General features: G+C 55.6%; 1 protein-coding gene across 1 annotated transcript in view; it reads left to right on the top strand.

Annotated features, from left to right (window-relative positions):
* LOC120247574 (cadherin-23-like) overlaps positions 1-17,705 on the top strand; it is a 318,028-nt gene that overhangs the window by 36,866 nt on the left and 263,457 nt on the right. The window contains exons 2-3 of the mRNA XM_039255551.1: positions 9,402-9,473; positions 16,251-16,328. Of these exons, the coding sequence (XP_039111482.1) occupies positions 9,407-9,473; positions 16,251-16,328 (145 nt within the window). The 5' untranslated portion in view covers positions 9,402-9,406. The remainder of the gene's footprint in view (positions 1-9,401; positions 9,474-16,250; positions 16,329-17,705) is intronic.

Raw genomic sequence — 17,705 nt, 5'->3', positions numbered from 1 at the left:
GCAGGATATGTTACGTGTTAGCGACCTACCCAGGAGGAGATGTTAAGTGGGTAAGAGGCTCTATGGGATAAACTGGACTCTACTTGCAGAGAGCTGAGGGTCTTCTGGGAGAAGGAGGACTTGTACAAGTCTAACCCTCACAGCTGGAATGAAATGCAAACCCAAAAACCAGGAGAGCTGAGGGTCTAGCTTCTAGCAGGGACCCAGGATGACTTCGTGGAAGAAGTGACAGAGCTGTGCCTTGAAGGCAGAACTGGGTGTGCAAGATGGAACCAGGTGGTGCTCCGGATGGAGAGAACAGCCTGGCCAAGGACAGGTTGTGGTGACTGGCAGTGAGGGAGAGGGTGTAGACTGCAGCAGGGTCCCAGAGCTGGGCCCAGGTCTCTTGGCTGCCCCCCTACGGGTGAACCAGGGGGTAGGAGAAAGCCAACCTTGATCAACTCCATTCTAGCTCCATGCTCTGATGGGGCTGGGGTCTGTGGATCAGGAACCTCCACTACCTTTTCTGGAACTTGAAAAAATAGTGACTGCTCAGTTCTGGTAAAAGTATGGGGAAACCGGCCCTTCTCTATAAGAGTTGGGGGGAATGCAACTTGGTGCACCCTCTTTGGAGAGTAGTTTGTCAACATCGATAAAAATATGAAAGTTTCCTTCTTTATACGGTGTGTGTAGATATAGGAACAAGGCTATTCATTGTGGCTTCATTTGTCAAAGTGAAAAGTTAAAAACAACCTCAGTGTCTATCAGCAGAGATAAGTTACGGTCCTCTCTCCCCCACCATAGAACCTTCTACAACTGTTAAAAAGAGGAGGCTTTCTACATTCTGAAACAGAACAGTCTTCAGGATATATCGTCATGTGGCAAAATGGAGTAGGGTAGCACGGATACCGTTTAGATTTTTCTAAGAGAGGGAGAGACCTCTATGCTATATCCGTGTATGCACATAGGATATTTCAGGAAGGCTCCTTCCAAGGTTGTCTCAGGGAACATGCGGGCTTGGGTAGAAGGGAGACTCACTTCCTGTTGGGGTGACGATAGAAGGGAGACTCACTTCCTGCTACACACCCTTTTGTAGAGTTATTTACCATGTCTTTGCATTACCTCCAAAAAGAATAGACTAAAATAAAATATATTGCCTACAGAGTGACTTTTTATTTTTATTTTTTTATTGTTTTTTTACTTTTTATTTTTAAGAGTAAGAGTGTGAGCAGGGGAGGGGCAGAGAGACAGAGGGAGACACAGAATGTGAAGCAGGCTCCAGGCTCTGAACTGTCAGCACACAGCCCGATGTGGGGCTCAGACCCACAGACAACAAGATCATGACCCGAGCGGAAGTCAGACTCTCAACCTACTGAGCCACCCAGGCTCCCTGGAATGACTTTTAAAAAAAAGTATAGGTCAAGGAGACTCAGATACCAGGCTTTGCATAGAGGATTCTGGGCCACTGTGGTACCCCTTCCTGGGGGTCCCTATCCTGCCTGCCTCGTCTACCACCAGCCCCAGGCATCAGTCAGTGGGAACTCTGGGGACGGATCCAGGGGAGGGCGTGAAGAGACTAATCTTTTCCCTCCTTACAGGAAAAGTCCCTCTTAGTGATCTGTCACAGCAGCCTCCCCTGCCAGTGGCCTGGACAAGGTGTGCTTTGAAGCATGGCCATCAGTGGCTGATGCTGACAGTGGCTTGTCCATTAGTGGTCCTAATGGTGTCATCTGCAGGTGCCTCCTTGCACGCACGAACCCCTCTGTGTGTAGTGGTGGTGAATAATCCCCAAATTGTATTTGATTTCTGCCGTGTATTTCTGTATTTCTATTCAAAGTTGAGTGCATCTGATTTTATGGGAATTCATAGCAGTTCAAACTAAATTGTGGCACCCTGCTGGGAAAATCTTTCACTCCTGAGAAACTGAAAAGCCGCTCAGATGTCCCCTCCTGCCCTTTCCCTCCCTCTCTGCTCTGTTTCTTGCTGTCCCCTTGCTTGCTGGGATGGAAGGCACTGCCTCTCCCCTGACGGGGCTGCAGGGACAGGTGGGAGATGGTAACCGCGAGGGTCCTGACCTGGAAGTTGGGCCCACAATGGGCTGATTTCCCAGAAGAGGGGAGTGTGCTTTGTTCCTGCAGCAGCAAGGACTGTGCTTTCCAGTCTCTGTCCAGGAGACCAGGCTGTGATGGGCTCTATCTTGGGTTTGGTCCAGGGGCATTTGGTGACACCTCTACAGATGGGGAGGAGCTTTAGGAGGAACCTGGCTTCCTCCAGCCTGGGGGAAGCAGTGGGGACAGGAAGGAGGGGCCCTCTAAGGTTGGGTCAGGGGCATCGTGAAGGCACATTTCCTGCGGGGGTCCAGCTTGTGTGTCTGTGTGAGGGAGCATAGGAGTGCCTTCAGGCACTTGTTTTCCTTTTAAAAATTGTTAGTCTCACCTTCAGCCTGGGGCCTGGTCTCCAAGGCCAGGTTTAGCCCATTCTGGTACTCAAGCACAGGGCAGTCCTGACAATGGACCTCCTGGCGGTGTAATCAGGATAACCCCCCAAACTGCCCCAGTGTGGGAAGGTAACAGGGCTGGGGTGGGAGGCAGGGGTCTCTGAGCTGGGACCCTCCCCCTGCCCGAAGGAGGGGCTCCTTGTCCACGGAAGGGCCTGAGTAGCAGCACAGGGGTACTGTTGGCCAGAGGAACTTTGAGGACCCTCCCAGCCTGAAGGGTCTCCTCTGGCAGTCACACCTGGGACTGTGGGCTTCAGGGAAGCTCAGCAGAGCATAAGACAGAACGTTATTATTCTTAATATAAATTTATTTTTATTTCTTTATTTTAGAGAGCATGAGCGGGGAAGAAGGGCTGGGGGGGCGGGAATCTTAAGCAGGCTCTACGCTGAGCATGGTGCCTGATGTGGGGCTCAATCCCACCATCATGACCTGAGCCGAAATCAAGAGTTGGATGCTCAACCAACTGAGCCACCCAGGCGCCCCTAGGGGAGAACTTTTTTTTTTAATTCTTTAATGTTTATTTTTGAGAGAGAGCAGGGGAGAGGCAGAGAGAAGGAGACACAGAATGTGAAGCAGGCTCCAGGCTCCAAGCTGTCAGCACCGAGTCCAACATGGGGCTTGAACTCCTGAGCTGTGAGATCATGACTTGAGCCAAAGTCGGATGCTCAACTGAATGAGCCACCCAGACGCCCCTAGGAAAGCACTTTCTAATCAGAGTTGTGTATCTATTCACAGGCTGCTGCCGGCATTTCGGTAGTGTGGACATAAGCTAGGTCTCTGGTTATAAAGTCATTGGGTGTTACTACAGAAAATTGGGAAAAGTGTGTGTAGAAAAATACGTGATGAGCTATGACCTCACCACAGATGAAACTGTTTCACATGATAATTCTGCCCAGGCACACGCTACCCTACACACATTCACACACGTACCCATCCGTACGTGGTCCTGTTTGCTTCTTGTGGACGTCACACAGTTGAACCAGTTCCCGCTGGGCGTCTGGGCTGTTGTGAATGTCGCTGGGGCTTAGGGTTCATGCGCTGCCATGACCGTTTCCTCAGCTAAAGTTCCGGAAGTGGAATTGCTAGGCCACACACGAGAGCGGCTCTTTACAGGTTTCAAACACTGATGGATATTCGCCGCCAAGTTGCCTCAGCTCGAGGCGGGGGGGGGGGGGGGGGGGGAGGAGCTTGGTGACCTTGTCTCTCTGGTGGCTCCAAGTGCCACCTACGTGCCGATGACTCCCACACGGACACACGCCTCTCTGGCCTGACGTCTAGGTGGAGGCGTCCTCCTGCCCGCCCCGCACTGCTGCTGGGTTCTCAACAGCCATTGCAGACTCACCATGCCCCAAACTGAACTTCTGCGCTTACCCCTCAGCCCGTTCCACCTGCCGCCTTCTTCTGACGGGTTAACGGCAACTCTGCCCTTCCGGACACCTGGGCCAAACCCTCAGGCTCACTTCTTTCTAACAGCTACATCTTCTCCAGTCGGAGAGCCTCTCAGCTCTACTTTGACATATACCGGACCCCACATCCTCTACCCCAGTCCCCGGCGGGAGCCCTCATGTGTTTCTGGCCTCCACCCCTGCCGTAGCCTCCCTGATGCTCTGCCTCTTTCTGCCCTTGCCCCTGCAGTCAGTCCCCAACACCACAGGCAAGTGCTCCCATAAAACTTGACTCATTCATGTCACTCTTGAGTGGCTAAGGACCATGACTCCTGCTTTACTCCCATCAGTGATGGGCCCCTTGTGTCTGTGGCCTCGTCTTCTGCAGCTGTCCCTGCTGCGGACCCAGTTACAGGCACACTGGTGTCCTCTTCAAGCGTGCTCGCACACTCTTGCCTCAGGGCCTTTGCACGGGCTGTTGCCGCTGCCTGGAAGATGTTTCTCCCTTAACAACCACATGGATCACTGTTCATGTAGCATCTTCACTGATACCCTTACCCTGTTCCTCGCCTTTTTCCTAGTATTCTCAGACACACTGTCCAAGTCGTTCATCTTCACTGTCTGTGTTGGTCTCTCCTGGGAGTGTCCGCCCCCTGCAATGGCAAGGTCCTCAGCTTGTTTTCACCTGTGTGCCAGTGTCTAGCACAGTGCCAGGTACACGGCAAGTAACGTCAGTGCAGACATGTGCAGTGTGGCCCGACCGGGCTTGGAAGCCTCTCTCTCTTGTTCACCAGCACTCGGGGATATAAATGGAGGCTTTGATGGGGAGGTGATTCCCAGGTTGGGTGACTCCTTGGATGCCGTAACTGTGCCACCTGCCAGAACCTCCCCGGTGGCCATCAGCCCAGGCCCACCTGAGTGGCAGGTTTTTCCAGATGATCACAGGGGAAGGTGGAGGCCAGCATGGGTTGCGTTGCTGCCTTGAGCATGGGGATCTTTGTAGTGAAAGGTGTTAACCTCTTGGGGATGGTGCTGGAGGGAGCCATGTGGGGTGAGGAGGTGGGGGACCTGGTCACCTCGGATGGTGTAGACGTTGTCTTATTGGTACTGGTCCTAGGGCCATGGCCTGGGACAGGCCAGTATGCTAGAAGGGCAGACTACACAGGAGCCCCTTCCCAGCCCTCGCTGTCCCTCTCTTCCTGGCACATGCACTTGGCCTTGCTGCTGGCTCCTGTATACTGTGTGTATGAAGTAGTTGCAAGGGTTGGGGCTGAGGTTGGGTGACCAACTTTGGACAGCCATCAGAATGGAGTTCAAACCCAGACTTGACCACTTGCTAGCTGTGTGGCCTTGGGCACGTTTCTGAAACTGTCTGAGCCCCAGCAGGTACTGCACACTGCACACCACAGTGGCTGGCATGGAGCATGCACTCAGTGACCGCTAATGTTGTGCAGCCCACATCTCATCCTTCTCTGCAGGATTTGGGACTTCTCCTTTGATGGCCCTGGGCGGCGATGGTCTCTATCATTTATTTGACACCTAGCACATGGGTTTAGCTATCCAACCCCAAGGCCTGGCACAAGGCTTTGCATGAAAGAGGATGTTGAGAATTGACAGCCTGAGCGCTTTGAGGCCTAGTTCTCTGTCTTCTTGGCACTAGGTATGTTTGGGGGATTTCTGGAAGTCTTTCTATAAGAGTGGGTTCCGAGCCAGGCACCTGAAAGATTTGGGGGCAGCCAGGTCTGACCCTGCTCCCACCTCAGGGGCACATCTCTGGCACTTATCCCAGGCCCAGAGAAGAAGCCTCACACGGAAGGCTGTGTGCCTATGTTTGCTGGTCCAGCGGGGGCAGCTGAGGGCTAGGAGGAGCTCAGGCCCCATCGGAGGCGGAGGAGACCACACAGCCCTGTTAGGTGGGAAGTGGGAGGGCTAGGAAGTTAGGGAACAGCTGTTGCACAGGGCAGCGCGAGGTCAGGCTCTCCCGGGGGGACACATGCCCCTTGCTGTAGGCCCAGTGTCAAGGACATGCCTGCAGGCAAGGCAGCATCCATTAGGACACCTGGGCTGGAGGTTGGAGCCCAGGGGCCTCCTCCGCCTGCCCTGAGCCTCTCGCTCTCTGGGCCTTGCTTTCCTTCCCGTAGCCAAAGGGGCCAGAGGAAGAGCCAGAACTGAGACCTCAGAGAGAACCCAGTAGCAGGATGGACCCACTTTTGCCTGGCTATAGCGCTTCACCCTTTGAATCCAGAGCCCCCCTGCTCTGTGGTCTAGGCTTCCTTGCCCCAAGCTGAGGACAGAGAGTCAGCATGGAGCAGACATGGCCCTTGCTTCTAACTGCTTCACAGGTGCCCCCACAACCCTGCAAAATTAGTGCTGCCCTTAACCCACAGGAAAGAGGTGCCGAGGTGGTATGATTGCCTCCGAAGGGGAAGCAGATGTTGAAGGAGACCGGTTGGGGGACAGTGTGCCCGGCAGCACTGGAGCCCGAGCCAGCATTGTGGAAATGAGATGAATTTTACATGTGCGGGTGTGTCGTGCGCATGTGCACATGTCTTTGCAGACATTCATTTTGTGTCTATTGTGTGTCATACTCCTGAGTGAGGGGCCGTGCCTTCCCTTGTATATGTTAGGAAATGGACCGAGCGGTGTGTGATGGCATCAGTTCCAGTCCGGGGGTGACCTCTATGGGCCTTCATTTCCTCATCTGAAAAATGGGGACAGTACATTCCAGGGACATTTTGGAGGACTGAATAAAATATACCCCTGAAAATCTCTGGTCTGTGGGAGTGGCCCTAGGAGTGTTCATTTTCTTCCTTCCTTCCTTCCTTCCTTCCTTCCTTCCTTCCTTCCTTCCTTCCTTCCACGGCCAACTTCGTGCAGCACCTAGCAGAATGGCTACCCTCCCCAGCTATTTGTGAGTGATGTTCTTGGCAGATGTTGTTTAATTCTTATAACATCTGGTTTGGAAAGGCAGAGGGCTGGAGACTTTTTTTTAAAAGATACTCACTCACTAGGCAATGTCAGATTGTCACTTAATTGCTCTGTGCCTCGGTTTCTCCACTTGTAAATCAGGGATAATGCTAGCAATGCTGGCCAGCTTCTTTGTAGGATATGATACACTGATGCAGGATAACAGATGGAAAGTGGTTTGAACATTTAGAAAAGAAGGCAGCCTGCTCAACCTCACTAGTAGTTAGGGAAATGCAAATGAAAGCAACAATGCCACACCATTTGTCATGCATCCGATTGGCGGCCATTTAAAAGAGGGATCACTTCCAGGTGGGCACAGAGGCCCTCTCATATGCTGCTGGAGGGAGTCGGAATTGCCACAACCTTTCCAGAAGGTAATATGGTGGTGTCTAATAAAGGTTCACATACATGCTCGGTGTTGTGTCTAATCCACCCAGTAATGCCGCCGCTGGAGAGCCAAATTCAAGAGCAACCAAGGTCCCAACATGATTATATTCAGAGGGAGGCCCATCGTGGCATTCCCCGTGGTGGTGGGACCCTGGGTGCAGCCAAATGCCCAACAGTAAGGGATGCTTGTCCCTCTTGCAAACATCCACACTCTGAACTGTGAGTTAGCTCCTAAAAAGAAGGGCGTAGATGTAGCAGCGTTGACCTGGAGGGTCATCTGTGAAATATCATGATGTGAGAAGAGCAACTTTCTTTTGTGTCGAGGCAGACTCCATCATTCTAAAGATAAACACAGCCGCACCGCTCCAGACGTGCGTGTAATGCGAACGGATTTGCTTGGGTGCGGAGAAGGGCCCTGGTGGGATGTGCGCCCGGCCCAACCCACCCACTCTGGCCATCAGACACGATCTGTTTGGCTCATAAAAAGCTGAATTATTTGCCAACATTTAAAAAACAGAATTCATAGAAAAAGCCCAATGGCCGGTTTTTGATTGAGAAAAATCAGAAGCCCTGGCCACGCTGGGCCCGCATCCCTCTTGGCTGGAACAGATGGGCGGCTGCCACTCTTGGACAGAGCCTGTGGCCTCTGAGCAGCCATCACCCCCACCCAGCTGGTGTCTCCCTCATTTCTACTCCTGGCCTGGCCTCTGGAGCCTATCAATTTGCACCCCCGTGATGGGCTATGAACATTCCGAAGCTCCAGGGGGTGGAAATATAGGATGTATGGGAGGGGGTGTTCATCTTTTATTATTTAAATACATCTTAGGATCTTTTAGTCTTCAAGTTACTGTTTCATGCCTAATAATCAGGACAATTTAGGTACAATGTTAGCAGGGAAACAAAAGGGCGTGACGGGCCATCGCATGTTGTGTCAGGAATCCCAGCCGGGTCATGTCACGGGCCACTGGGGGCCCAGACTGACAAAGGCCACGCCGGGTCTGGAGTTAAGGGATCTGAGCCTGTGGCTCTTTTGGAATCTCTCGCCCCCGGATCTTGCAGAAATGCGCAAGTCTCTGCAGAGATCCCTTCCCTTCGGTTCCCTTCGCCTCCCCGTGTCTTTTCCTGGGCTCTCATCCACGAGGGAGGTGGCAGGTCAACTGAGGTCCGATGCTGAGCCTGGCGCTCACTAGCCGGAAGCTCTGAGCAAGCTGTCCATGTGCAGGATGATGTGCAGGCTCTGGGCCAAGCCCTGCGGGGAGAGGGGCCAGTGGGCTGTGTCCCTGTACTAACAGGGCTAGCGTTTTCGAGGGACGTGGGGTCCCCAGCTGAGGAGCGTGGGCCCCTCCTGGTGCCGCTGCTGGCCTCCGGGAGGCCTGACCCTGGGCTGCTGCAGGCGTGAGGAGGAGCCGGAGGACCGTGGCGCTCTGTCGTGGGGCCACCGCTGTGGTGGGAGGTGCACTCACCATCCCCGACACCCTTGGAGATGGGATCCCACCTCACTGAGCCCCAGATCTTGCCAGAGCTTTGCTCTGAGCCCCTAGAAACGTGGCATCAGTGTTCCCAGACTTGCTGTGGAGCCCTGTGCAGTTACCTCCCCTCTCTGTGCCTCTTTGGACATGAGATAATATGGCAGAGAGAAAAGGTGGGAAAAGACTTGCCCGCTGGGCACTTAGGCTGGGGGATCGGGGTGCTGGGCCTGCCAAGCCTTGTCTTAGACCCCCGACTGCCCACTTAGCTCCCATCTCCTGTCCCTGTCCCCAGGCTAACCAAGCCCCATGGCGCCCGGGGCTGCCATTCTGGAGGATGGAGGCAACAGCCCCCCGCCCGCAGAGAGGCCAGAATGCCTCAGCGATGCATTCCTGTGCCTACTGCTTAGCCTCGCTCACTCACTTGCGGGGCTGTTGACCCAGCCCCATGAGGGCAGATGGCGCCATTGCCTCTGCCCCCAGCCCCAGGCCGCTCAGCTATACCCAGCCCTGGACGATATGACACCCAGCAATGCAGACCCTCTCTCCTTTCCCACACCCGCCTTCCCCACCATGTGAGTGGATTCCTTCTCTTCTTCCCAGGCCAGGGGAGTGGTAGGGGTGGGGAAGTGTAGGAGGGGCTCGGAGCTGCAGGGGTGGGGAAGTGTAGGAGGGGCTCAGAGGGTAGGCTTCTCACCCTCTCCTTCCTTGTGTCCCTAGGAGCCATGAGGAGCCACGTTGCCACCAGCTGCCTCGTGGCCTGGCTGTGTGTGCTGATCTCTGGATGCCTGGGTAAGTCCAACCCGCTGCCCTTCCTGCCCCCACCAGCGTGGGGTTTGTGCTCTGGGACGGGGGGCGGGACAGGGCTGCTCTGGGCCTGCAGGCCTTGCCTTGCTGTGTGTGTGACTGCACACACCCTTCCCTCTCTGGGCCTCGGTCGCTTCTGCAGCACTCATAGGACTGCAAATACCAGCCTTCCCGTGAGGGAAGGGGAGGAGCCCTGAGGAACAGGTGAGCTCTAGGGGAAGGAGGCATCTGTGACCGTGAACTGCCCTTCTGGGATGCAGGGACCGGCCTTCGCAGCTGTCTTTTGAGCACCTACTGCGTAACGCTGTGTGTGTCCACGGCGCCAGCCTCTGGGGTGTGGGGCAGTGACCCGTGCTCAGGGAGCCCAGAGCCTGGCCGGGGAGGAAGCTGCAGCTAGATTTATACATAGAATGCAGGTGAGTATGGTGGTGATAAAGGTTGGATGCGGCTCTGGAGAAGCCCATTGGGAGAAAAGATTAATTGGGCCTGTGGGGACAGGAGGGACCCAGCCAGAAGGAAACATATAACCCGGGCTTTGAAGACTGAGAAGTGGTTTCAGCATAGGGGAGCAGGAGGAAGGGAATTCTGGGAGGAGGGAACAACTTGAATGAAGTGTGGTGGTGAGGAGCCCTTTCCCCTGGCAGGGAAGACCAGCCCTCCTTCCCCAGCATCAGCTCTGGTGCCCGCGGAAGTGGCCAGGAAAGACCTGGGCATTTGCCTGTCTCTTGGCTCCTGGACAGCCAGGCAAGGAACAGAGCTGGTGGCAAGGAACAGAGCAGCTCTGTGGACTGCTCTGAAGGAAGGCCAGGACCGCAGGCACGGCTGGCCCGGTGTCCCCTGGGGCCACGGTGGCCCCGGGGGAGAGCTGTGGGCCCCACCTGCCTGGTGACATGGACAACACATTCCTGAGTGAGGCCAGCTCCTTCTCTCATTCCAGGGAGCCAGGGAATGTCTGGAGGAAGCCAGCCTCGTGCTGGCTGCCCGAGAGTCCCCTGAAGCTCCCCTCTCCTGGCCACTGTGTTTGGAAGGATCTCTGCCAGAATGCCTTTGTGACGGGCAGTTTGCTTCCACCCAGGGAGCCCGGGATTACAGCACAGTCTCACAGTCTCAGGGGAGAGCCGGAGGGGCTCTCAGACCCTCTCTCAACTCTTGAGCTACTTTGCAGGAGAAACTGACACCTGGAGATGGAACCGTCCCGAGGTCATGCCAAGCAGGGTGTGGCTGAGCCTCAGTCAGGGTCAGGACACCGCACCCACAGCCGCTGGAGGAGACCTCAGTCGGGGCACGAGACCAGCTCTGACCCTCTGGCTTTGCTGGATGGTGGGAGTCAGGACACTTTCTCAGCCTGTCCCGGGGCTCTGTGACCTTGGACACTCATGCCCTTCCCCCACTGTTAAGAAGAAATATATTGGGTACCTGGGTGGTTCATTCGGCTAAGCTCCTGACTCTTGATTTTGGTTCAGGTCTTGATCTCGTGGTTTGTGAGTTTGATCCCCGCGTCAGGCTCTGTCCTGACAGTGCAGAGCCTGCTTGGGATTCTCTCTCTCCTTTCGTGATCTGCCCCTCCCCTGCTCGCACTGTTCTTAAAAATAAAACAGGTGCTAAGAGCCCGGCTGTATCCTCAGTAGAGGTGGCGGCTTCCTCTTGAGCTCTGTGGATGGAAGATTGTTCGTGCATCTCAAGTGGGCACAAGGGAGCAGCACAGAGCGGGCCTCTGGGGTTCCCACCCCACTTCTCCAACAGCTTCCTTTGGGCAGGTGTCTTACTCTCTCTGTCCTTCACCTTTCTTATCTCTAAAGTTAAAGGACAAATGGACTCCCCTCCTTCAGTGGTCAGAATGATCAGATGAGTTAATGTGCATGTCCAGCCCTTAGAATGGCCCGTGGCACATATTAGGTGCCAAAATAACGTGTTAGCTCTTTTATTAGGAGCTGCAGCTTTCTCTGGGCGAAGGAAAATGGGGCATCGAAAACAGAAAAGCTAAGCCGGCTGCCTGCAACCACACGGCAACTCTGTGGCAAAACCAGCCCGTCTGGGACCAGTCTGCCCTGCACGTAGATGAGGGCCCCTCTCTGTCTCGCTGCCGGGTAAAGACCCCCTTCCTGGCTCCTGTCTGAGGTGGCCAGTGTTGTTGCTTTGGCGTGGCGAGACCACGGCTGGCCTTAGGGACCGAAGGACACCATCTTCCACCCTGGCCTTCCGACACCTGTCCCTGAGCCCCCACCGTGCTCTTGTCCCCCAGGACGTCCCACGTTACTTCTCCCCGTGGTGTTTGCCTCTGACCCACAGCCCCATGGATCTGTCCTCCGATCCTGGGCAGTCAGAGTGTGGTTGGGCTCATGGACATCAGACCCTCCTGTCACCTTCTCAATGCCCAAGCTTGCCACCCTTCTTTCTCCCCTCTGGCCCCAATGTGTGCTTCATCTGTGGGCCTGCTGGGAGGGCAGGAGGTGGATGCCCGAGCACGCCAGCCTCACCCCGCCCCTGTCTGGCCTGGCCCCGGAGCATGCCGCCGGGTTGTGCAGCTGGTCCCCAGGCCCTGGGCGTGAGGGGTCCTGATGGCGAGGCTACACCAGCTGGGGCACCTGACGGCAGCACATTGGGCTTCCTTTTTTTTTTTTTTTTAATGTTTTATTTATTTATTTCAGAGAGAGAGAGAGAGAGACAGTGTGAGCAGGGGAGGGTCAGAGAAAGAGGGAGATACAGAATCTGAAACAGGCTCCAGGCTCTGAGCTGTCAGCACAGAGCCCGACATGGGGCTCGAACCCACAGACTACGAGATCATGACCCGAGCCGAAGTCGGATGCTCAACTGACTGAGCCACCCAGGTGCCCCCAGCACATTGGGCTTCTGACTGCTGGGGCTCCCGTGGGCCACACTGCAGCCACCGTGGCGGTGACCCGGTGCACAGGACGTCTCTGGCATGGAGGTGGCAGGGGAGGACAGTGTGGGGCTTTTTTCCTGAGGCTTGGAAACCAGGGCTGGAGAGAAAGAAAGATTTGCCAGGGCCACACGGTGGTGAGGGGCAGAGTACGCCAGGCCCCTGAGTTGGCACCGTCTGCCCAGGGCTCCTCCCTTATCAACGGGGCGCCCCACTGCATGGACCTCAATGTGAGCCCCTCTGCTTGCAGTCTCCCATCAGCGATCCGAGAGTGGGGCAGGCAGGCCTGGGCTGCATTCAGGCCCGGCTGCCTCAAGGCTCTGCCACCGGCCAGTGTTCAATCCAGAGGAATCCCCTGCCCCACGACTCTGGATAAAGTCACTGCTTCCTGGCGTCCCCACACAGTTGTGCCAGATGCCGGTCGTTCCCAGAGCAGGTGCCGTGGAGCGGCCGCTCAAACGGTGTGATCTCTGTGACTTCCCCACTCCCTTCTCCCTCAGGCCTCTGGTGCTTAGAAGCTGGGTGCTGGGCACTGTTTGAAATATTTAAAGCTAGTGGACCCCTCGATCTACTGTGTGGGGAACAATCAGTATGAGTGGCTGGTGGAGGTGGGAAGAAGCCACCAGGGTGGAGCCAGTGGTGGATGCGGACTCATGGGGATGGGGTGTGTGCGGCACAGACAGAGGGGCCGGGCATGGGCACAGGAAGCTGGGACTCTCCATCACTGAGGTCCCCCATGTCCCCTCCCCTCGTGTATCCACTCACTCACGGTCCAGCCGGGCTGGAGGTCTAAAAGCTCCCGAGGCAGCTGTTTTGCCTCGGGAGGACAGAGCCTCTGTGCCTTGAAAGTGGTTTTTAAGAGAATGAGTCCACTGTTGCTGTGCCCTTTCCCCATGTGTGCCCTGTCAGCCCCCTCCCAGTCCCCAGGTGCTGCACCGTCAGCACTCTGGGGGCCTCAGGACTGTTCCAAGAACTCAGGTCCCGCTGGGTCTGTGGCAGGGGACACATGCCCCCGGGGCCGTGCCAGCTGCCGTGCAGAGCACTCAGCGGGTGATTATCGGCAGGTCCTGTCAAAGAACAAGTTAAAAATGAACAGCGCTGCTGCAGGCGACGTCTTTCCTCCTGGCTTCCCTCCCCCGGCCGCCCGAGCCACTGCTGCATTCTCTGGGCACCCCTGAGCCTTCCGCCCGGGTCCAGCCCGCTTCCCATGCTGGAGCCCAAGGCTCTTCTTAGTGATCAAAAGCCTCCCTCTCTGGCTGCGTTATTAATACCCATATTAATAGTAGTTACCATTTATCCAGTGCTTGCTGTGTGCTGGGGCATGGCGCTAAGCACTTTATGTGTGTAATCTCTCTTAATCCTCAGGACTGCCCTCAAGTAAGTCTTATTATTGCTGTTTTACACCTGAGTAAACTGAGGCATGGGAAGATCATGTGGCTGGAAGGAAGCACAGGGAAGTTCCAAACCAAGGCAAGGCCCTTGGCCCTTGGCCTCTTTCTGAGGCCGTTATGTGTGTGAGGGGCTCCGAATTCCTGATGCGAGAGGATGGAGGAGTGTGTGGGGGTGCACGTTTGTAGTAATGGTGATCAAGGAGGGCTTCCTGGAAGAAAGGGTGTCTGAGATGAAACTTGAAGGATGTCTAAGAAGAGACTCAAGCAGGAGTTTGGGGGGTGAAGGCAGAAGGGGCAGTGGCCCTCGCCGGAAAGGGAGACAGAGGCCAGAATGTTTGTGGGTTTGGAAGTGCTGTGTCTGGGCAGACTTAGGGGGAGGAGGCGAAGATGTCAAGCCACTCACCACTGGGAGCATCTCAGGCGGGAGGGGGTGTGCTCTTCCTCGACTCCAGCCTTCTCACTTCCTGGCAGCTGGCCTCCGTTCTGAGGCCTGGCACCGGCCCTGAGATGAGAGAGCCCCCGCTCTGCCGAGATGGGGAAAGGAGGCTGTCCCCGGAGGACTCCGCAGGGCTGCTGGTGGCCGTACGACGTCAGCCCTGTGGGAGACAGACCAGCTGCCCAGCCCTGGTTGGCAAGGGCAGAAAGGCAAGGGCCCTCGCTTGCCTACTTCCGAGGTATTTCCCATACCAACGACCAGTTCTTCGGTTCTCTGGGCACCAGCTGGGTGTCCAACACTTTGATGAAGTTCAGGCTGACAGTGTCTGGAGTCAGTGTCAGATCATACAGATTTAAGGGCTCGGGCGCACAAGACAGGCAAGGCACGAGTCCTGGGCCACCCGTACGTCTCCCCTACCGGCCGGAAATCGGGGCTTCCTATGACCCCTTCTCAGGTTTCTTCAGCTGGAATGACTCCCTTGGGTGAGGGCGGTGTTGGGCTTCCGCGTCCTCGCTACGCGCCCCTCCCAGCACTGGATATGTTCACCTCCTGGACGCCCGTCAGAGCTCTTCAGTCTCCAGCCCCCTCCCCTCCCTGGAGGCCCGTGTGGGGCTAAAAGTTTCCCCCACTCACGAGTTGGTCTTTCCACCGACCAGCCCCACCCTGGAGCTGCCTAGGGCCCCCCCCACCAAGTCCCCTCACTAGCATAAACTCAGGGGGCTCCTTATAAAGGACACTCTTCTCCCTCTGGAAATTCTAAGGAGTTTTGGAGCCCTGTGCCAGGAACTGGGGCAAAGACCAAATATATATATATATATATATATATAAGTTTTTTTTAACATTTATTTATTTTTGAAGAGAGAGAGGGAGAGAGACAGAGCATGAGCAGGGGAGGGGCAGAGAGAGGGAGACACAGAATCCAAAGCAGGCTCCAGACTCTGAGCTGTCAGCACAGACCCCGACTGGGGCTCAAACTCATAAACTGTGAGATCAAGACCTGAGCTGAAGTCAGAGGCTTAAGTGACTCAGCCCCCCAGGCGCCCCCACCTATGTGTTCTGTTACACTATGCTACTGAAGGCCGCTAGGAGGAGGATCAGGGAACAGGCAAAGCTGGCCTTGGGGAGGCCTCGTGTGGGGCAGGGGGCGGGGCCTTATGGTATGGAGGACTCTTTGGAATCACTGAATTCCTCAGCCCGTGCCAGGACCTCCCCAGCTCCTTCCAGACCTGGCCCTGATCCCAAGGCTGTCACAGAGTGATACAAGGTCAACCACCCAGGGGTCCCGTAAGGCCTGTGCGGCCGACTAGCTGTGTGACCCTGGGCAGGTTACTGCTTACTCCCCACAAGCCTCATTTTCCTCAGCGGTCAGCCGGGGATGTGATAGTCGCCCCCTGTAGCGTGAAGACTGATGGCAGGGACACAGTGGCCGGCATGGAGAGGGGTTCCAGAGAGGGCATCGTTGTCATTTATCCCGTGGGCTCGGCTGGCCGTTCCTTCCCACAGTGAATACCTCCTGGGGCTCCTGAGTGCTTCCCCTGCTCTGGGTACCAGGCTGCTAGCGATCAAGGAGCACAGCCCTGGTCCTTAGTGCCTCCGCGTGCCACCTACAGCCAGGCTGCCTACGGGGAGTACAACGTGAGCCATGTGGGTGAGTTGGAATTTTCTAGAAGCCGCGTTAGAAAAGAAACACATTTTAATAATAAGGTTAACTCAGTATATCCACAGTGTTTTCACTTCAACCCATGTTCGATATAAAAGGTTAATGAGATATTTTACACCCGTGTTTTCAAATAAAGCCTTTGATATCCTGCGTGTATTTCCTGCTTCAACACTGCCTCAGTGTGGATCAGGACGCACTAGCCGTGGGGGGCTGGTGGCCTCGCTCACCGTACGGCCTCCCTACTGGCATTAGTCCCCTTTTACCTGGAGGCAGGACTGTGGCTGCTGAGGTCCTGGGAAGGTGGCCGCGGCCCTGGACGCAGGCTCAGTGCCCTCTGCAGCCCCGACTCTGTGCCTCCTACTTGAGTGACACTCCTGTCCTCTGACTCTTCCAGGCCAGGTGAACCGACTGCCCTTCTTTATCAACCACTTCTTCGACACGTACCTGCTGATCAGCGAGGACACGCCTGTGGGTGAGTTGGCACAGGGCTGGCGGGCATGTGGGTGGCATGGGGTGGGCTCCGTTCCCCCAAGTGAAGGGGATCTTAGAGGTTGCAGCTGTCTTCCACCCATTACTGGCACCTCTTTCGTGGTGTCCTCATCGGTGTGTGTATGGCCTCTCCTTGGTTGTCCTTGGGGATGGGGCGCTCAGTCCCTTCCCACACGGTGGAGGGGGGGGGGTTCTAAGTGCCCAAAGAGTTGTCACATTGAGCCCAAGTTGCTTGACTTCCACTTCTGTCCTACAAGATGCCCTGTTCTCTTTGGGAAAATTTGAAAGTGGCAACTGTCCTAGAGTTTGATTGTAGCCTTTAGTACTTTCCTGTGATCACCAAGTTTTCCGCAGTGAGTCTGCCTGTTTTGTCATCAGGGAAAAAATGACTGATTTAGGAGGCGATCACAAGCATCGCTCACACCCCAGCTTGAGTCACCTCATTACCCAGCTCTGTCCTCATGATCCCCTTCCTGAGGGCCTGGCTCCCATGCCTGGGGCTGGAGATGTGCACGCACAGCCCTGTGGCCTTCGCTTGGCTCCAGGGACCAGAAGCTTCTTGGGAAATGCAGCTGTGCTGAAGGGGGAGACCCTCATTCCTGTGAGAGGCCCCTCCTGCCGCCACCCACACTCCCTCCCCTGTCCTCATTCTTGTCCGTGTCATCTTAGGGCAAGTGCCTGTCATCTGGGGCTTCTTAAACTCAGGTCTGCCTCCTCTGTGGGTCCACGGGTGGAGCTGTGCACCAGAAGGGGCACACGGCCAGGGGTGGTGTGGCACCTCTTTCTGGAGTGTCACTTGTCCTTGGAAATTAAGCAAGATGGCACGGAGAGAGGGGAGGGCTGTGGAGGTATTTAACGCATAGGTCATTTTAAACACTCTTTTATATAAAACCAAACATCGATGTGTGATAGAGAAGATGCGAAATTCTCCATAGGAGATCTCAGCAGACCGCAGCCTCTCCCCTGCTGTTTGCGGGGCCTTAGCGGCAGCTCCTGGAATGACCATACAGTCCACTCTTCCTGGCGGAAGCCATTCCACAGGAGGGCGGAGATAGCAGGTGTGTTTCTGACTATTGTGGGGATTGTCCCCACAGCCAGGCCAGTTGCTCTTCATTTCTAGGAGCCGTGGGATGGGGGTGGGGCTCTGTGGAAAGTCGCAGCTCCTTTGGTGACTTGCAGCCTCGTTGGATCAGTGCTGCAAGGCTGGATTTGTGGGTATAGGTGTTTACAGGGTCATCCAGGGAGGAGGCTACCAGCCTCTCTGTCTGCTTCTTCCGCGGGCTTAGCTCTTCTCATGGTGGGGGTGTGGGGGTGTGGAGAGGGTACCTGGAAGTCTCTTGGGGATGCTGCTGAGCTTCAG

Source organism: Hyaena hyaena, unplaced genomic scaffold (genome assembly GCF_003009895.1).
Source record: "Hyaena hyaena isolate Hyena2069 unplaced genomic scaffold, ASM300989v1 scaffold_531, whole genome shotgun sequence".
NCBI lineage: Eukaryota > Metazoa > Chordata > Mammalia > Carnivora > Hyaenidae > Hyaena > Hyaena hyaena.
The sequence above is the reverse complement of the archived record's forward strand: the minus strand, read 5'-3'. Positions and strand labels throughout refer to the sequence as shown.